The sequence below is a fragment of the Cucurbita pepo genome, chromosome 19, assembly GCF_057944985.1.
Source record: "Cucurbita pepo subsp. pepo isolate OVF chromosome 19, ASM5794498v1, whole genome shotgun sequence".
NCBI classification, from domain to species: Eukaryota; Viridiplantae; Streptophyta; class Magnoliopsida; order Cucurbitales; family Cucurbitaceae; genus Cucurbita; species Cucurbita pepo.
Window position 1 is genome coordinate 1,769,940 of NC_141816.1, and position 19,189 is coordinate 1,789,128.

The 19,189-nt window shown below is 35.9% G+C and overlaps 3 protein-coding genes across 6 annotated transcripts; 2 read left to right on the plus strand and 1 right to left on the minus strand.

Annotated features, from left to right (window-relative positions):
- Positions 1 to 94: 94 nt before the first annotated feature.
- LOC111781733 (glutamate dehydrogenase 1) lies at positions 95 to 4,363 on the minus strand. Of its 3 annotated transcripts, none has more exons than XM_087120135.1 (9): positions 3,841 to 4,363; positions 2,332 to 2,470; positions 2,083 to 2,196; positions 1,682 to 1,903; positions 1,522 to 1,596; positions 1,325 to 1,441; positions 898 to 1,224; positions 734 to 820; positions 95 to 644 (listed from the first exon to the last, which is right to left on the minus strand). In XM_087120135.1, the coding sequence occupies exons 2-9, from the start codon at positions 2,446 to 2,448 to the stop codon at positions 459 to 461; spliced, it is 1,245 nt and encodes a 414-aa protein (XP_086976261.1). In that variant the 5' UTR covers positions 2,449 to 2,470; positions 3,841 to 4,363; the 3' UTR covers positions 95 to 458. The 3 variants fall into 3 exon arrangements, with proteins under 3 accessions (XP_086976261.1, XP_023518191.1, XP_023518190.1); XM_023662423.2 differs by having other exon boundaries at positions 2,332 to 2,479; positions 3,841 to 4,362; XM_023662422.2 differs by having other exon boundaries at positions 2,332 to 2,476; positions 3,841 to 4,361.
- Positions 4,364 to 10,202: 5,839 nt separating this feature from the next.
- On the plus strand, positions 10,203 to 10,897 carry LOC147786592 (uncharacterized). The gene is made up of 2 exons (XM_087120211.1): positions 10,203 to 10,791; positions 10,863 to 10,897. The coding sequence occupies exons 1-2, from the start codon at positions 10,479 to 10,481 to the stop codon at positions 10,895 to 10,897; spliced, it is 348 nt and encodes a 115-aa protein (XP_086976337.1). The 5' UTR covers positions 10,203 to 10,478.
- A 3,197-nt stretch (positions 10,898 to 14,094) lies between these two features.
- Positions 14,095 to 18,901, plus strand: LOC111780972 (non-canonical heme oxygenase HOZ, chloroplastic). Of its 2 annotated transcripts, XM_087120160.1 has the most exons (12): positions 14,095 to 14,337; positions 14,486 to 14,554; positions 15,174 to 15,260; positions 15,439 to 15,537; positions 15,635 to 15,730; positions 15,925 to 15,990; positions 16,090 to 16,180; positions 16,290 to 16,357; positions 16,446 to 16,511; positions 16,780 to 16,830; positions 17,226 to 17,290; positions 18,630 to 18,901. In XM_087120160.1, the coding sequence occupies exons 1-12, from the start codon at positions 14,170 to 14,172 to the stop codon at positions 18,682 to 18,684; spliced, it is 981 nt and encodes a 326-aa protein (XP_086976286.1). In that variant the 5' UTR covers positions 14,095 to 14,169; the 3' UTR covers positions 18,685 to 18,901. The 2 variants fall into 2 exon arrangements, with proteins under 2 accessions (XP_086976286.1, XP_086976287.1); XM_087120161.1 differs by lacking the exon at positions 15,174 to 15,260.
- Positions 18,902 to 19,189: the final 288 nt, after the last annotated feature.

The window sequence follows — 19,189 nt, forward strand, 5'->3', positions numbered from 1 at the left end:
TTCGATACTCATGTTTCTCTTACAGTTGATATTCTGACTGTTATGTGTTCTTAACAGAATAATGAAGATAGCTGATGTCCATATGGTATGGTACTTTCTAAAACTGTTCTCATTTCTTTTACTGTCATGGAAGTTTGGTATCCATACACGTTAAGACTGACCTTTATTACAGAAGAAGGGCAAGAATTCATGAGTAAGAAAAATCTGTTTGTAAGCAAGTGGACAGGATCCCTCCACTTATCCAAAAGCAACTCATAAATCTCCTTTGGATACCGAACCAAGCCATCTATTTGTGATCTTTTAGTGCAGAGATGATATTTCTTGCATGCTAGTGCAATAAAAATAACAAATACTATTGAAAAAAAGTGTTGTACTGCAGAATTCAACAGGAAAGGAAGCACCACTGGGGTGGCGGGTGGAGCATCTCTCCTTTATTTAGAGATGAGAAAAGCAGCTGCTCAGGCTTCCCAACCCCTCAGCACAGTGGCTCTGGCGACACGGTTGACTCCAAGTGTAAAAGCGCCCATGCGGAGGTCACAGTTATGGGATTTGCACATCTCCTTCACATCTTTGAAGCCATTCGTCATGTAAGTCTTCAGCTCCTTGTTTACTTTCTCTTCCTCCCACATGAAACCTTGGATGTTCTGCATTTGTATTGTTTGTTTCAATTGAGTTATATATCATATATGCATGTGTTGTCTACTTTTTTGGAGTAAAAAAAAAAAAAGGATACCTGAACCCATTCAAAGTAGCTAACTGTAACTCCTCCGGAATTTGCAAAGATATCTGGGAGAATAACAACTCCTTTTTTTGCCAATATCTACAGATGACAAAATATTATGAATTTCTAATTTTTCTAACATCTTCATCTGGTCTGATGTTCATTTATGTGCTCACCTCGTCGCCCTCTGGGTCTGTTGGGTGATTGGCTGCTTCGATTATGAATTTGGCTTTGATTTCATTAGCATTTTCCTTATTGATGACCCCTCCAAGGGCTGCTGGTATTAGTATGTCACAGTCTTCAACCAAAATAGATTTGGGATCAATTGGATTCCCCCCTTCAAAACCCTTCACACCTTTGTGTTCCTTTGCATGCTTTAGTAAGCTTGGAATATCTATCCCATTGCTATTCTTTATTGCTCCTGTTACATCACTTATTGCTACAATCTTACCCCCATTTTCACTGATCAGTCTGGCTGCCCAAGATCCCACATTGCCAAAACCCTGACATATCCGTCCATATTTCCACTTAGAATAGAATATAATATAAATAGATGTTAGCTTTTGAACGAGTAATTGTAACAGAAACAAGGTAAAGGCGTGCCTGAATGACAAATCTTTGACCGGATATGCTCTTTCCATACTCATTTAGCAAGGCTTCTGTTGCATACAACACGCCTCGCCCTGTTGCTGCATCTCTGCCCAGAGATCCACCCAGATCCTAGTTTGGCAGAAGTCAATTTTGATAACTTGTTTTTTTTAATAGTATTGTATGGAGTTGAGCCTTATAAGTCCACTTACAATGGGTTTCCCCGTTACTACGGCTGGTGAGTAGCCATGAAACTTAGAATACTCGTCTAGTATCCATGCCATTGTCTGTTCAAATCAAAACACTCAAATTAGGAGGGAGAAACAATCCAAATACTTGAAACGAAGTTGAGTGTTATAATTTGTAGGCAACCTGTGGACCTGTTCCCATATCAGGCGCTGGAACATCGGTGTGGACACCGACAAGATCATGTATCTTTTGAGTGAAAACTCTGGTCAGACGCTCCAGCTCTGATATGCTTAACTCCCCGGGATCACACCCTATCCCTCCCTTGGCTCCACCATAGGGTATATTTGCAACTGCTGTCTTCCATGTCATCAATTGTGCTAAAGCATTTACCTCATCAGGGTCAACCTGCATTGGTATATCTATTGCTTTCAGAAATATGACTTCAAATATGATTCCCGGATCATCCAAGGTCTCAAGTTCAAACTTCAAGTTAAAAAGGGACTCTAGGTAAGAATACAAGGGAGGGGCATTGATATTTCAATTATTATGAAAAGGGACTCTAGGTAAGAAGAAAAACAGCCAACCTCAGGGTGATATCTGATCCCTCCCTTCATGGGGCCTCTTGCATTGTCATGCTGCACTCTAAAACCAACAAAGGATGCTAATGTGCCATCATCCTTGGGTATGGTACACTCAACCTGTCATGTTCAGAAGGCTGATTCAAGTTACAAATGTGCACTCGAAAGATGCATCATTTTGAGCTGTTGGATTATTATGTCTGTTTCTGATACTATCTAGTCAATTAAAACAAACTGCCACACGAGGAACCGAACCTTGATTTCTCTAAATGGAATGAGCAGGCTCTTTTCAAGCTTTGAGTCAAGACCCAGAAGCCTAGCAGCAAGCTTGAAGTTTCTGTTTGTAGCCGCTAGTGCGTTCATGGTTCGCATCCCAGGATTCTTTAAGAGTAATCTGTAGCTGCTACGTAGAAATTAAAGTCAGTTCTCTGGGTATGCATCACTAACTACTCGGTGGAATGGGATCTTTACTGTAACAATATTAAAAATAAATAAACAAAGTTCGTCCAAATCAAACCTTAGAACTATTTAGTGAGGAGCTTTCAACTTTGAAAATCCTAAGAGCCTATGTAATTAGTTAAAAATCCCAAGCCAGAGCATACTAATTAAGGATATTGATGTATTTGTAACCAAAGGATTGCCATTTATGAATAGATTCAGTCCAAAGCCTTAAACGGAAGCCTTTCTTTTGGTGGAATCAAAAAGCTATAGTTAGGCAGGTTTATTATCATATTTTCCTGATAGAACAAGATTCCAGATTCAAGAATCTGTCCCTTGATTTCACGATCTACTCATCTCTCCCCTTTTCAATTGGAAAGATTCTATTGAGCCATGAACCTGCTGCCGAGTGGTGGCTTGATTTCTTCATGCATGTTATAAAGGATATAGAGGCTGATTTCATGTTGAGTTTGATAATATGTGTAGGATTCAGCTTCCTTTCAAAGGGTTATCCATTTTCTAAAATTGTTACATTGAGCAAGCTGTTAAGCAACCTTATGACTTCTTTCTTACAAAAATCATTTTCATGTATAGAAATACAAAATCGGGAGGTGGATTTGTCGCCTATGAGGATGAGAGAATACTATTGGACCCTTTCGAGCTTCTCCTCTCCAACTGATGTAGGATCTCACATTCCACCTCCTTTAGGGACTCAGCGTCATCGCTGACACTCGTTCCTCTCTCCAATCGATGTGGGATCTTACAATCCACTCTCTTTCGAACCCAGCATTCTCGCTGGCACACTTCCCGGTGGGTACCCAGCGTCCTTGCTGGCACAACGTCCGGTGTCCACCCCCTTTTGGGGCTCAACATCCTCTCTGGCACACCGCCTGGTGTGATACCATTTGTAACAGCCCAATCCCACTGCTCGTAGATGTTGTCCTCTTTGGATTTTCACTTTCGGGTTTCCCCTCAAGGTTTTTAAAACGCGTTACTAGGGAGAGGTTTTAACACCCTTATAAAGAATGCTCCGTTCTCCTCTCCAACCGATATGATATCTCACATTTATGTTCAATATTTGCGAGCACTAATGTTTGTAAGTACTCGTCCATGACATTTATGATGCATTTAACAAAAATCTTATATGATACCAAAGCTACTTTGAAATTGTGAACAGAGAAACCTTAACTATTTGTTTACTTTCATTTAAAGGTTAACTCTGTTTCATATTTGTAGGTAGAGAGAGAAAGAGAGCTGACCCCAGTGTTAGCTCCAAATAAGACAAGCAAATAGAGAGAGAAAACAAGCACAGTTTGAGCTATTTACCTTGGAGATCGACAAAAATGGAGAGCTGAAGCTTGGCCTTCACAGATAGGAAAAACAATGCTGAAAAAGTTCAACTACAGATGAAGATCAGAGCAGAGGTTTCTGGGTGATTTATGAGCCACTCTCCAAGGTATCCATTTATACACAAAAAACCCAACACAACAAATGACCGAATCAGATACCAAATCCCCCAAAAAAATTACCCTTCTCCTCCACCAATCTTTGCCAAACCCATATCAAATTTCAGAGCCAACATGCAGAATTTTAGACACACACACACGGAGAGAGAGAAGAGAATGTGAATATGAGAATATAATGCAAACTCACTCACTCACACAGCCATTTGTCACTCTGCACTCACTGACTTTCTCTCTGTCTCTGTTTTATAGCTTACCTAGGCTATAACGAGTGAGTTCCAAATCAGATTCCCACTAAGCTTTTCTCCTCTCGTGATATTCAATTTGGACAGGTTGGTGGGTTGGAGTGAGAAGCTGGGCTTGCTTCTTTCCCTCATTTTGTTCTTGCCAATGTGAATATGATGCTTTCGTAAAGGTATTTACCACATTCTCTCACTCATGTCTCAATTATAGGCATCGTCATTTGATAGTGTTGCTTGTTCATCTTTTTTTTTGGTTTGTGATGTAGTGCTTGTATGCATCATTATACGTATTATTGGAATATTATTGGAATGATTGGGATATATTCTTCTTATTCTTATTCTTATTCCTATTCCCATGATGTAGTTTTAAAATTGTACCTATATAAAATTATATTTATGAAGATTATTTTTAGACCCATATCCTTTGTTTGTTTTTTTTTTTTCGTTTTGATCTATAAAAACTTTAGTCATACCTATACCTATACCTATTATTGACGGAAATAGTTAGAGTTTTGTCGATGAATGCATTCTTGGGATATACGTAGTGAAGTTTCTATAAACCCCAAACAAAAATTGTTATCGAAAGATTCCATGTTGCACTTGTATGGGAAGACAAGGTAGTATGATCTCTAGTTTATAATAGTGAATGTCAAAGCAACTTTAGTGATTAAATCGATATATCTTGAATAACAAAGAAGGAAAAAAGTTGTATTAGAACGATGTTATGAGGATGAAATGAGAGGTAGAGTTGTGATAGTGTACTAGGACCTTGGGGGCTCGATTAGTAGGGGCATGCTAGAATAAGTTGATTATATTTGGTACGTGCATGTTACGACTAGACCCTTTGGCCTTGGTTTATGTTTCGACAAAGATGCTTCAAGTGTCGAGTGTGTCAAGGATGAACATACTTTTATTAATGGATATTGATTGTGTATCTGGTCATACTTCAGGTGTCGAGTTTGTTTGTCTCTCGTCATACTTAAACCTAACTAAAGAACAAAGGTGAGAGATAAGAGGGTCCTATGGAGCATATGGTCAGAAATCCATAATAAAGTCCGACCACGACCTAATTGATTATTTTCATGCACAAGGATACTAGATTACCTATTATAAAAGATTTTAAAATCATTACGAACCTCACTTTTTCATTTCTATTGCATCAATGTTATTAGAATATTGATTCTTCTATTGAAAAGTCAAGGTAATAGCTATTTTTTAGTGTCAAGATAATAGTTATGAATAGTCATTGACTCTCGAGAACAAATAGAAGAACATAACCCATTACGAGACATACAATACATATGAAGTTGTTAATTTTGAAGAAGACTTTCTCTTTAAAAGTTGCACGAGAACATGTGGATTTTGAATCATCCATAGTTCTGTTTCACTAAACTAGTTACAATAAAAGTAATTGGAACATATATTAAAGGCATCCAAACTAATACCTAATATATATGAATAGAAACTTCAACGATCTCGGCATGTAGGTTCCAAAGTAGGTAACTCTAGAACATCGTTCTTAATTCAAACTTTCACCCTACTATATCTCTTTATTTACGTCGTAGTATCATAAATGATTTGGTTGATATCTAATATGGGGAGCAATTTGAGGTGGATGATATGTGTGTATCAATCCATATGATATTTTACATATATCTATATATATATATTTCATATTGGAATAAGTTCCACTTGAATAGACAACTCTATTGTGTCTTCTTCCTCTTTTCTTTTAGCACCATCCCAAAAGAATAAGAATATGTTCATCAGCTACCTTCTCCAATTTGGCTAATCTTTTTACTTTAATTTCTTTTCAACACTTGAAGTTTTTGAGACATACAAATCAATGGTATTGTGTGATAGAAAGTGAGATGTTGGAAAACATTAGCGTCCCTAGTTGCCTAATCATTTTTTCGTGCTAGAATTGGAAATCGTGTATTTTCTAATATACGTCAGGGCTTTTTTCTTGATAAGATCGAAGCAATAAAACCGTTTTCCCATTTGGAAGTTTGTTTATTAAGAAGTTCTATAAGATAAGATTAAAGTTAATAAGACAGAGCTTAAAGCACTGTATCGGGCAACCAAACCTTTGATAGTTCAGTATTTCTATTAGGGGTTGTGTAAGAGCTCTGTGCCGTCTATAGAATAGCGGCGAGTACTGCTTGATTGAATGTTTGGAAGACAGGATACTGGGATCAGACTGATTATCATTTGATAGGAACTCAAAGGAACTAGTGGAAGTACTATTCCCAGAAAAGTTGAAAGAAAATTAATGATAATATATGCAATTAACTTTTACAAACAATTCTCCAAGTTTTTAGGTTAAAGTGAAAATTTTGATGCGATAAGAATCATTAATATTGAATCACTCGAACAGAGAGGTAGAGAAGGAATAGTTTTGTCTTAATCCATTAGATTGACCTAAGCGAGATACCTTTAGTGTGGTTTCAACTCCACAAGCTCAAAAAGAGCATCGAGGGCAAGAAATCATTTTAAGAATTTGAATACCGGAGAACATAATCCATATATTTGATATATAGACTCGTTTCGAGATTTCCATTAAAGTCGAGTACATTGGTATCACTTACCTACTTAGTACAGGTCTATAAATTAAACGACGTATTTAATATAAATAAGTGTTAGCACCTTAATATTACAATCAAATATTTAAACAAAAAGCACTCTAATTTTGGTTTTTAATTATGATCACTATGATCCAAAATGTTAGGTGAAAATTCACTTAACAAAGTCATAAGCTTTTTTTCATCTTATTTTATTATCTTCCTTTAGTATTGCTTTGATGCATTGGATAAAAGTGAGTATCAACTTTAATTTATAGTCATTACGTTGTTTTGTTTTATTTTTCAATTGTTGGTTTGGTCCCGTCACACACACGAATAGAATCTCGGTACAATTGGACGTCACCCAAAATGAAATTTATGTTTGTTCTAGAAGCTCTATGTGAGCACCGGGTTTAAGTCCATATAGAGTTGTGGAATTTCAATTAGAATCGTATGTTTTATCTTAACTCAATGTTGTGGGCTCTCGTAGGTTCATTTGGATTGCGAAGGACAATTTCTGACTACTGTTGAAGATAAAGTAGTAACTTCGGTTTACACCAATCAAGTAAGTGGTTTTACTATTAAGCTATATATGTTATTCATGAGAGTTATGTCTGTGAAATGGAACTGAGGTATGACTTGTATCATAAGAGTGTACCATGATTTAAAGTCATGGGGACCTCATACATTTTGTATGTCACATGCATCGAGATACTTTTCCGTTATGATTAGTACTGAAACGTTCTTACGATATTTATATTCGCCATGATATTATACGACCCTTTCCCTTCATGGTGTCCGGCAGCATGAGCGTGCGCTAGCACCGATTAGCCAGACACAAGGATATGTATACGAGCCCACCTGGTGGGTTTATGTACGTGTGCATGGGTTATGTATATGGAAGTACTACACATTCTACCCTGTTTGGGCTCGAAAGTAGAGCCTAAGGCCATGTCATGATGTTTTTATGTAAATATAGGTCTAGCATGATTGTTTGTGTTTGCATTCTTCAATCCCGACAGTGGTGTTACTTACGGAGTATTCTTAAATACTCAAGTCTCATGCTACTTTTCAAGTAAAAGTAAGACACTCATGTACGAATGATGGTGTCGCTGTTAAGGTCATGAAATTGAAACTAGGAAAGATGCATTTATATTTAAATTATAGCTCTTACGTTAGATCTGAGCATTTTCGTTATGTTGAACCTCTGAGCGTTTTTTTTAGTAATGCTATCAGGTCATAAGAACACTTCTATAGCTCGAAGCTATAAAACAACATACTGCTACTCTAAATATCTATTCTCGACTCTACCCAAATTTATAACGAACATATCCAATTCAATTATTAAAAGAGAAGAACAAGTGAGGTTTTTCTACGACCATTTAGAGATAGTTCGTGTTCGTGATGAAGAGTGGGATCCACGTCACTCGTTCATTAATAAAATTTGATTAATTTGTTATTGGGGAGGATAAGAATCAAAGTTTGAGAGAATTTGGAATTCCATGTGCAAGATTCCACTGAACTTTTTGTTGTTCTTAAATTAAATCATTTGCTTTTCATACTTTTTGTAAAGCTCATTTGGTCAATTTGCTTAAAATAGTATCCCTCCATTTTCATAAATTATTGGTTAATTAATACCACTAACTTTTGGCCCCTTTATTGGCTCAACCTTTTATGAGGGGGAGAGGCTTATTGGCTGTTACGTTAAGTGGGTCCGAGATAATATACGAGACTCGGGTTCGAATCTCTGACCTCTTGATTGTTGTTATAATTATCGGTGTTCATATGATATGACAATTAGATTAACTCGGATTATTCAACCCAAATAATAAAAGTTGGGTTGGATTAGATTTTCTTTTTCTGATTTGGGATAAAAGTTGGGTTGGATTAGATTTTCTTTTTCTGATTTGGGTTGAGTTGAATTGGTGAAAAATTGAAAATTTAGATCGGTTTATAGGTTAACGTTTTTTTTATCAGGATAACCTGATCAAGGCGAAAATAGGGTTACAATCCATCTCTATTTTACTGACGTTTTTAACAGATATTAGGGATGCATTGTGACTCGTGAATTCCAAATAATAAAGTTGGGTTGGATTAGATTTTTTTTTTTCTCGTTTAGGTTGAGTTGAATTTGTGGAAAATCGAAAATTTAGATCGGTTTATAGGTTAACGTTTTTTTCTCTCGTTTGGGTTGAGTTGAATTTGTGGAAAATCGAAAATTTAGATCGGTTTATAGGTTAACCTGACCAAGGCGAAAATAGGGTTACAATCCATCTCTATTTTACTGACGTTTTTAACAGATATTAGGGATGCATTGTGACTCGTGAATGACGTTTTTAACAGATATTAGGGATGCATTGTGACTCGTGAATTCCAAATAATAAGGTTGGGTTGGATTAGATTTTTTTTCTCTCGTTTGGGTTGAGTTGAATTTGTGGAAAATCGAAAATTTAGATCGGTTTATAGGTTAACGTTTTTTTATCAGGTCAACCTGACCAAGGCGAAAATAGGGTTACAATCCATCTCTATTTTAGAGACGTTTTTAAGGGATGTATTGTGATTTGTGTTGAATAGCCGGTGTTTTTTCACAACCCAAAAATAGAGGGTTGGTTGTGAATTTTATTAAGGAGGCTTGAGTCACCAACCCAGCCAACTCAAAATTTCAGGCGTTAAATGTGGTGTATGTTCGATGAAAATCCCACCTGAGCTAGTTTAGGGAATGATCATCGGTTTATAATAAAAGAATACTATCTCCATCAGTATGAGACATTTTGAGCAAGTCCAAAACAAAGCCATGAGAGCTTATGCTGCTTAAAGTGGACAATATCATACCTGTAGAGAGTCGTGTTCAACTAACAATATCGAAATAAACTGTTGCTTATCTGTTCAAGGGTTGTTCTAAGGGTTCAAATTTGTTGGAACTAAAAATAAAAATAATTAAAATTTGATAATTATAAAAATGTTATAAATTTAGGCCCAGTCAATTAGGCCATATGATAGTTGAGCCCAAATCTAAGGTTTAGGCCCAAAGCTAATAAAGCCCAAGCCCAATCTTTAATAGCATGTTTGAAAATGATTTTAGAAATAATAATTTCAGCATAATCGAAATTTGTGTCTATAATCTCCTTTTAAGCCCAATAATTATAAAAAATATCTAAATTATAGAAAATAAAAACCTTAAAAATTTATTTCAATAATACCTTTTAACTTTTAAATATTTCATAAATAATAAAAATATCATTATCTTTAATTTTTTTTTAATGAAAAATATCAAAATTTTAAATTATTTAAGTTTAATTAATTAACTTTTAAGATATATAAATAAATATATAAAATAAAGTTATTGAAGGGTATTTTTGAAAAACGGCAACGTTCAGCAATGATCGTGTTTTTTAATTGAAGCATCTAGAAACCATGGATAGGGCACCTACTCCCCCATGTTCCCAAAATTACACGACCAAAACAAAGCAAACAAAAAGCTTGAACAGGTCAACCATGGCGCCCCCAAGAAAGTCAATCCATGTGGAATAGTCAAACAATCTCGATTTCCAGAGCAATTCCTATAGCTCATCAATCCATCACGCGTTCTTCCCCCAATTTCAACTTATAAAACCCTAATTCTCATCGCTTCTTCTCTCATTTTCTCTCCGATTCGATTTCCCCAAAGTTCATTCGAAACCTAACCTCTTCCACCTCCAATGTGTCCTCTCAGATTCATCCTCGTTTTCCTCTCTGCGATTCTCGCCGGATACGTCGCCTGGAGATCCGCTTCTTCTTCTTCTTCTTCTTCTTCTTCTTCTTCATCTTCGTCGGACCTGTTTCCGGCGGCCGAATCGGAGAAATCGCCGCTGGAAAGTGAGAATCGAAGAGTAGAGGAAGACGGATTTGGATTGAAGAAGATGATTCAGAGAGGTTTCTGGATTTTCGTTGACATGGCGAGCGGGAGATTCCTGTGGAGGAATTTGAATTCGTCGGCTCTCGACAAAGATCACCACGGCGAGAAGGTTGAGAGTAATTAAGAAATTCATTTTGTTCATTCTTTTACTCTCGAGATTTGATTGTGTTGTTGATTCTGGAAATAGTGTTCTTCGATCATCCGCTCTCTGTTCATGATTGATGAACATAGAAATGTTCATAGTGAAATTCATTCATATGAGAAAACATTAGCTTCTTCAACTATTTAGTATTTGTTCTATAGCATCCAAGAAATTACATCTTCAATTACTATAAAAACATCATTTAGTTCGATTTTGACCTCCTTATTCCCGGTAGTTTTGAGCGTGGGAACCCTTGGAAGAAGGGATATGGGAATAGATAGGAATAGATAGGAATAGATAAGAATAGATAGAAGCTGCAGTGCTTTATTAATGTCTACCTACCTGATGTTTATTAATGTCTACTGACCTGATGCTTAGAGTGTGTATTTTGAATATTTGAATCATATCTCAACTACTTCAAATCATATCTTCATTTTGAATACTTTGAATCATATCTCAACACTCTCCCATGATTCAAAGTTAGCAGATGTAAGTACTATCTCCATTTTGAATACTTTGAATCATATCTCAACAGGAACCGGATGGAGACAGAGGAAGGGGCTTCCTCTACCATTGTCGTCTAATCCGTCCAATGAATTCTCGTGGAGTGAATCATGAATTAATAACCATTGTCATGTTAGTTTTGAGTGTTGGGACGGGATGGAGACGGAACAGGAGCTTCCTCTATCATTGCCGTCCTAATCTGTCTGGTGAGTTCTCGTGGAGTGAGTCGTGAATTGATAATTATTATGACAACCCAAATGAGGCATTGACTTTCTTTTATGAAAGAAGTCACCTGGCTCCAAAGAACGAAATAACGAAAAGGTAAAAGTGACTGAGATTTTAGGAAAAAAACTTTTATTTAAAATTTATATCCATTTAAATATAACTCGATTTAATTGGAATAGGGTGGAATATGCATTTAAATAAAACTCAAATTTTTTTAATTAATTACGGAGATAAAATTCCACCTAATTATAAATTTTTTAAGTTGGGTTAATTCGTGTTATTTAGATAATATATTTAATTTAGTAAATGGTTAATTCATAAACTATTTATTTATTTTTAAATATTTAATTAAAATTTATAACTCAATTTGTATTTTCAAATTTTTTTAATTATTTTTAAAAATGATCGAAGAACAAATAATAATAATAAAATAATTATGAAATTAAATAAAAATAAAATCAATAATTTTTTTTATTTATATCAATGGTTGACTTTAATTTTTTTAATGAATTGTTGACTTTTTTATTTTATTTTTAAGCAAACTTTTTTTTTTAATTCTTTAATTTGATAATGGATGAGGAGTTTCTTATTTAAGATATTACTTTATTAGCACTAAAGGTTGTAGGAATAATTGTGTATTAGAGTTAGTGGAGGTGGTACTAAAAAAAGAATTAGTCAATAAATAAATAAATAAATATATATATATATATATATTATAAACACGAAAAGTCAATATTTTAATTCTTTTTTAATGAAAATTTGATTCGAAGATAGGTTCGATTTGATTGTAGTCTCTATCTTGATTTTTTCTTGTTTGATTAGTTTGATGCCTTAGTCCAACGTGACGATATATATGTATGTATGTATGTATAGGACCAACCGAACATATAGTCCAACGTGACGATATATATGTATGTATGTAGTACAACGTGACGATATATATGTATATATGTATGTATATTTTTTTTACCAAAAGTTCTAAGAAATATATCCAACTAGGATGCTTACCCAAAAAGAGCTTGAATCATTGCTGGATCGTCTACAACGAACTCATCGATGTTGATTATGTTAGGATTTATGCTCTAAGCCTTTATAATCAAATATTGCATTTTTAATAGTAATTTTAATTTAACAAATATTAATTATATGAAAAAATTCAAGGAAATTAGCGCGATCTTGAAAGTACGAGGTTGACATTACAGAAAATCATATTTAAATAATAACTTAAAATGTCTACGTTGTCTTATCATGTTAATACTATTATGACCCACTTTGTATTTGTTATAAATGATTTGATCAAACTAACTGAGCTAATTCATAAATTTTCAAGTTATTTATAATGGTTATATCCATGCACATAACTTGTTCCACCGTACGTAAGACTACAACTAGCAAATTCGCAACTTCAACCAAGGTCTCATTGAAAACCATACACCGACATTTGGGTTCGGAGGAAGCACCTATAATTCTTCGATTTAGAGCGCCTCAATTGAAATTCTCCGATTTCAAAGCCAAACATCGAGCGGTGTGCCAGCAAGGACGTTGGGCTCCCATGTGATGTCCCACATTGGTTGGGGAGAAGAACAAAACACCATTTATAAGGTGTGAAAATTTTCCCCTAGCAGACCCGTTTTAAAGCCTTGAGGGGAAGCCTGAAAGAGAAAGCGCAAATAGGACAATATCTGCTAGTTGTGGGCCTAGGTCGTTACAAATGGTATCACGAACGATGTGCTAAATTTCAGTAAGGATGCTAGGCCTCGAAGGAGGGTGGATTTGGGGGCGGTCTCACATCGATTGGAGGAAGGAAAGAGTGCCAATGAGGACGTTGGGCCCTGAAGGGGGGCCTCGAAGGAGGGTGGATTTGGGGGTGGTCTCACATGGATTGGATGAAGGAAAGAGTGCCAATGAGGACATTGGGCCCTGAAGGGGGAGGGTGGATTGTGATGTCGCTCATTGGTTGGAGAGGAGAACAGGCACAGTAAGGACGTTGGGCCCCGAAGGGGGGTGGATTTGGGGGCGGTCCCACATCGATTGGAGGAAGGAAAGAGTGCCAATGAGGACGTTGGGCCCTGAAGGGGGGCCTCGAAGGAGGGTGGATTTGGGGGCGATCTCACATGGATTGGAGGAAGGAAAGAGTGCCAATGAGGACGTTGGGCCCCAAAGGGGGGAGGGTGGATTGTGATGTCCCTCATTGGTTGGAGAGGAGAACAGGCACAGTAAGGACGTTGGGCCCCGAAGGGGGGGTGGATTTGGGGGCGGTCCCATATCGATTGGAGGAAGGATAGAGTGCTAGTGAGGACGATGGGCCCGAAGGGGGTGGATTCTCTAGCACATTTTAAAAACTTTAAGGGGAATCACGGAAGAGAAAGTCCATATTTTATTCAAATTAAGTTAATATTAAAGAAAAATGTTAAAATTAATTGTGATTTGTTGTTAATATTCCTTTTTTCTTCTATTTATTTAAAAGGTGAGAAAAGACATTTATTTTTTTTATTTTTTTATTTGTAAAAAATGAGGAGGAAAATATATTTTAAAATAAATAATTAAAAAGAAAAAGAAAAAGATCAGGTGCCGCGTGGAGTTGCTTGAACCGGCCGGTAAGGGAGTTGGAGTTCGGTGAACAATGGCGACTGTAACGCCACCTTCCCTAACCTTCCAATTTCGTTCGCGCAATACCTTTAATGGTCGAATCGGCTTTCACTTTCCCCGTTCTTTGGCCTCCTCCTTCAATCCTCGTCTTCGTTTTCGTCTTCCATTTTTAATGTCTGCGTCAACGGAGTCCACTTCTCAGGTATCTCCTTCTCTCCTCTTTTTCAGCCATCAATTCGTAGTTGCGTTTATTTTTCTTTTGCTGATTTCGTTCATGTAGTAACAATTTTATAGTATACGAAAAGAGATTTACTGTCTTTCCTTCTGTTTTTGTTCTTCTGATTGATTAGGCTGTGGCGTCTGGCGATGATGCTAATAGCGATGAAATTGATGTGTCTAAGTTGATTCAAGCTCATCAGGTATTTCTTTCTTTTGATGCTTTGTCCGATTCAAGTTGTGATGCATGCCTGTTTCAAGTTTTGATGGCTTGTTCTGAATTATTTCTTGTCTTCTGTTTGTTAGATGAATACGACTCTCCACCATGGTATGATATTGTCCACTTTGAGCATAAGCTCTCATGGCTTTGCTTTGGGCTTCTCCAAAAGGCCTCACACTAATGGAGATAGTATTCCTTGATTATAAACTCATGATCATTCCTAAATTAACCGATGTAGGACTTTCATCAAACACCTCCCCTCGAACAAAGTACGTCTCCCCTTAATCGAGGCTCGACTCCTTTTCTTTTGGAGTCTTAGTCATTTTTTACTATGCCTTCGAGGCTCACAATACTTTGTTTAGGGCATGACTCTGATACCAATGTTAGATGAACACGACTTTTCACAATGGTATGATATTGTCCACTTTGAGCATAAACTCTCGTGACTTTGCTTTGGGATTCTCCAAAAGGCCTCACACCAATGGAGATAGTCTTCCTTGATTATAAACTCATGATCATTCCCTAAATTAGCCGATGTGACACTTTCATCCAACACTGTTTATTTATCAAGTACTTGTTGTATGTGGCTGGTGACGTTTTAGGAAAAAGCGGCTCGGCTTTTGCCAGCTGAGGAGATTCGAACACTGTTGGATCAGAGTGTGCGCGGCATGCTCTCCACCTTTTCTAGGGTATTCACTCTCTTTTAATCTTTAGTTGTGTTATCTCTATTGTCTTCGGAATTCGCTACATAACTATGAACTTGTGATTGACATTCCTAGTGTACAATTAGATCTGATTTCTCTGTAAATCATTTGCATTTGATTGGTTTCTTAGTCCTTAGTAATAATAAGGTTTGCTCCTGTACAGAGCTTTGAAGGTTATCCGTCTGGATCTTTTGTTGACTTTGCATGTGATGCTGATGGTACTCCTATACTTGCTGTAAGCAGTCTAGCAGAGCACGCTAAGGTATTGCATATCATTCATCGTAATGCACCCAGTTGGAAATTTTGGTTTTGGCAGCATTCTTATTCTTTTGAAAGTTTGGTTTTCCTGTTCTGTGCAGAATTTGGCAACTAATCCAAAATGTTCATTGCTCGTGGCAAAAGAACCTGAAGATAGGGGAACTTTAGTGGTCACTGTTCATGGTGATGCTGTTCCTGTAAGATGTATAGCTTATGTTCAGTATTTATTTCTTCTTTCCATGTGTCGATCTGTCTCATTGCTTGTATGCATTCATTAGAAATGCATAGATTATAGATGCGTGTTTGTTCATGTGTGTCTTTCAGGACAAGTATTATTCTTCCTTAATGGAATAGCATGACAATCTGAATTATGTTCTTGTTCATTATTTAGGTTTCTGAAGAAGATAGACCTGCTGTTCGTGCTGCATATTTGTCCAAGCATCCAAATGCGTTTTGGGTAGCTTATACCGATCTTCAGAATACTTATGTTTTTTCATGAGATGTTTATTCCAGTTTATACATAAAAGATGAATTAATTCTTCCTACTTATGTGAAGGTTGACTTTGGTGACTTCCAATTTGTGTACATCAAACCGAAAGTGATACGATACGTGTCGGGGGTTGCAACAGCTTCTTTGGGTTCAGGAGGTTTGTTTACATAGACTGCCTTTTCTACTTCTCCTCTTTTCTATTTCTTCTGATATCTGGCTTGTTCTTGTCACACTGACATCTAGCTCTTTTACCTTTTTAATCCAAGAACTAAGTAGTGAAGAGTACAAGGCAGCACAAGTTGATCCGATAGTTCAATTTGCAAAGCCTGTCATGGTGATAGCATCATTTTAAATCTTGCTTGTTATTTCAATTAATAATCATGAATCACATATTTTCTAAATCGGATTCTGTTTATTTACAGTCTCACATGAATAGGGATCATACTGAAGATACAAAGATGATTGTGAGACACTGGACGTCCATTCCGGTAAAAAAAAAAAAAAAAGATCTATATGTTTGGTTTAAATCAAGTTCACATAGGACTCCGTTTGCTTTTATTTTCAATCTGATTCTGCACTGTGTGATCAGGGCTGAATGACCCGGTTACAATTGGCCGGAGTATCTGGGCCTAGGGTAGCTTTTGATAATAATTCCTATGCAATTATACTTCGTTTAAGGTTTTTAACCGTTTCAAGTTTAGTAGCTAAAGCTTTTGATGAACTGTTCATGTGAGACTGTACTACTTATATCTGCAGGTTGATTCAGCCATCATGCTAGATTTGGATAGCCTTGGTTTTAACGTCAAGGTATTAGTACTACGAACTAAATTATTTGTTCAACCTTTGTTGGTTTGTATTATAAGAACTAATTATTATTACGTGTCTTTGCTAAAATATTCCTACGAATTAAAGTTCTCTGTGCGTTTGCTGAAATATTAGATCATGTTAGGTTAGTATTAGTTATGGGTTCGTACCCGTAATCATTATGCTGGGGACTAATAAATTTTGACTGGAGGAAATGAGAATATGGATAATTGGACGCAATAATTTTGGCCTATGATATGTTATATTGGAGTAATACCAATATTTACTAATTAATGTACATTTAAATCTTAACAAAAGGTGTATTGACTTCAGCTCTACTTTCCAAAGGCTAATAGATGTGTATATTTGTGTGTTTTTTTTTTCTTTTGTTTATTTAGGCTAGTTATCAGGGGAATTCATTTAAGCTTCGTGTACCTTTTCCAAGACGAGCAGAAAATAGAAAGTAAGACTTCTTACCCTATAATTCTCATTGCTGAGGCAAAAAGCTGTCTATTGCAAGGTTTTTTGCCCCTGTATGTTTCTTGTCTACTGAATGTACCATTTGTTGATTAGTTGTTTCTGTTAATATAAATAATGTTTCTTCAATTCTAGGGAAAGATTCAAGAGCAAGTTTGCAAATTAACCAAAAACCAACCAACAAATCATCCAAATAACATACTAACCCAACTGCACGAACACCAAAATTCAACCGTAAAATTGTAAAGTAAAAAAAAATCAACTTAGAGCAAAATGACCAAAACTAATAAAGTAAAATGAAGGCACAACTCAACTTTACGACCATAATACTAGCACCTTGCTCGATCATAGCTTGTAAGAACAATCTTCTTGCCGTAGATCTCTAAATAGTTGAAATTCATCTAACTAATAAAAGGCATAATTCACCATTTGTTCAAGTTCAGTCTTGAATTTAAAAAATTAAAATCTTAAGTTTGAAATTAGCTCTTCTAACACTAACATTATTAAACTGGTTAAGACATTATACATTTGTCCGGGTAAGATGTAACAAAAGTAGAAAAAAGGCTCACCCATCTATTATCGAAGTACATGGACCTAACAAAATTTGACCTAAATTCTATGTGGAGTATAAGAGGACATTGCATCGGCTTATTTTTTATTTATTGGTTGTGTGAATTGTGATAATGAATTGAATTCATTTCTCCGTATAAAACTTCATTAAATTGTATTGCAACAACGAACGGACAATATGCTGGAAGAAATTATGAGGATTATGAATTTCTGAGAACTGTGTAACAACTGCTAATTTAATCCATAAATTACAACTTAAATTGTTAAATTTCGAACACGAGAGTGCATGTTTAAGTATAGATACTTTGGGACGAGAGATATTTCTTTCCATCTTTATTTTCATTTACAATTCTAGTTGTATGATGTTATTTTCTTTCCTGTTGAAGTCCTGGTTTATGGTGTGAAGGTTGATCTCGACTTCTAAGGAGTTAGATAGATGACATGTGGAGATAATAGGATTGTTATTTGAAAAATCTTTCTGCACCTCTGATAGTCTTGAATATTTAGAGTTTCGGGCATGGTTGAGAGTGATTTTAGTGAAAATGATTTGTTATGAGTGATATTTATTAAGAGTTAACTTTTCATATAATAATTTTAGTGTTTGGTTTTACACTTTTAAATATGATTTTCTTACCATGAAGCTTGAATACTCCTGAACATGATAAAAATGATCTTAACCATTTCAAAGTTTCTTCTAGTCATTTTAGTCCCTCTTGTTTGAATTTCTTCTCACTTTTTCTATTGCATCTTTTTAGGGATGTCAAGACTCTTATAGTTGAAATGCTAGAAGCTGCCAAGCCTCAAGTTTAATCACCTTGACAGGAAGATGTTCTTGATCTTCTCTTTGTAATGCTTAAATTGAACTGGCCACAACTTTTCTGGCTTGGCTTGCTCTTTGGCATGCTAAAGCATTAACATTCCCTCTCACGAAGCAGTTTTAAGTTGTACATGGTATCTATGAACGAACCCATACATGTAACTCTGATAATGCTCACTTGTAAATTCATTTTATTTTTTGTGAATGAAATGGCAGTAGACACGTTTTAAAATCGTGAGGCTGATGGTATTATGTAACGGGTCAAATCAGACAATATCGGCTGAGTTTGGGCTGTTACATGGTCCAACTCGATTATGGTTTGGCTCAACCCAATTCTTAGTTTAGCAGATTTCTTCCATTCAAGTCCAATTTGAATCGTTTTTTAGTTGGTTTTGATCTAAATTTAGGGTTTTTTAGAATTTTTTAAGCAAGATTCATGAATTGTTGGTGTGAGTTTGGATCTTGTTTGGGTTGGATTAAGACATTTTTCAGCTAGTT

Bases quoted from the DNA above. Each gene is read 5' to 3' on its own strand.
- LOC111781733 (XM_087120135.1), bottom strand. From the start codon at position 2,448: ATGCGAACCATGAACGCACTAGCGGCTACAAACAGAAACTTCAAGCTT. The intron at 2,197-2,331 runs GTTCGGTTCCTC...TGAACATGACAG, and splicing joins TTCCATTTAGAGAAATCAAG to GTTGAGTGTACCATACCCAA. The intron at 1,442-1,521 runs GTAAGTGGACTT...CTGCCAAACTAG, and splicing joins TAGTAACGGGGAAACCCATT to GATCTGGGTGGATCTCTGGG.
- LOC147786592 (XM_087120211.1), top strand. From the start codon at position 10,479: ATGTGTCCTCTCAGATTCATCCTCGTTTTCCTCTCTGCGATTCTCGCC. The intron at 10,792-10,862 runs GTAATTAAGAAA...TTCTGGAAATAG, and splicing joins CCACGGCGAGAAGGTTGAGA to TGTTCTTCGATCATCCGCTC.
- LOC111780972 (XM_087120160.1), top strand. From the start codon at position 14,170: ATGGCGACTGTAACGCCACCTTCCCTAACCTTCCAATTTCGTTCGCGC. The intron at 15,261-15,438 runs GTATTCACTCTC...GCTCCTGTACAG, and splicing joins TGCTCTCCACCTTTTCTAGG to AGCTTTGAAGGTTATCCGTC. The intron at 16,181-16,289 runs GTTTGTTTACAT...TTTTAATCCAAG, and splicing joins AGCTTCTTTGGGTTCAGGAG to AACTAAGTAGTGAAGAGTAC.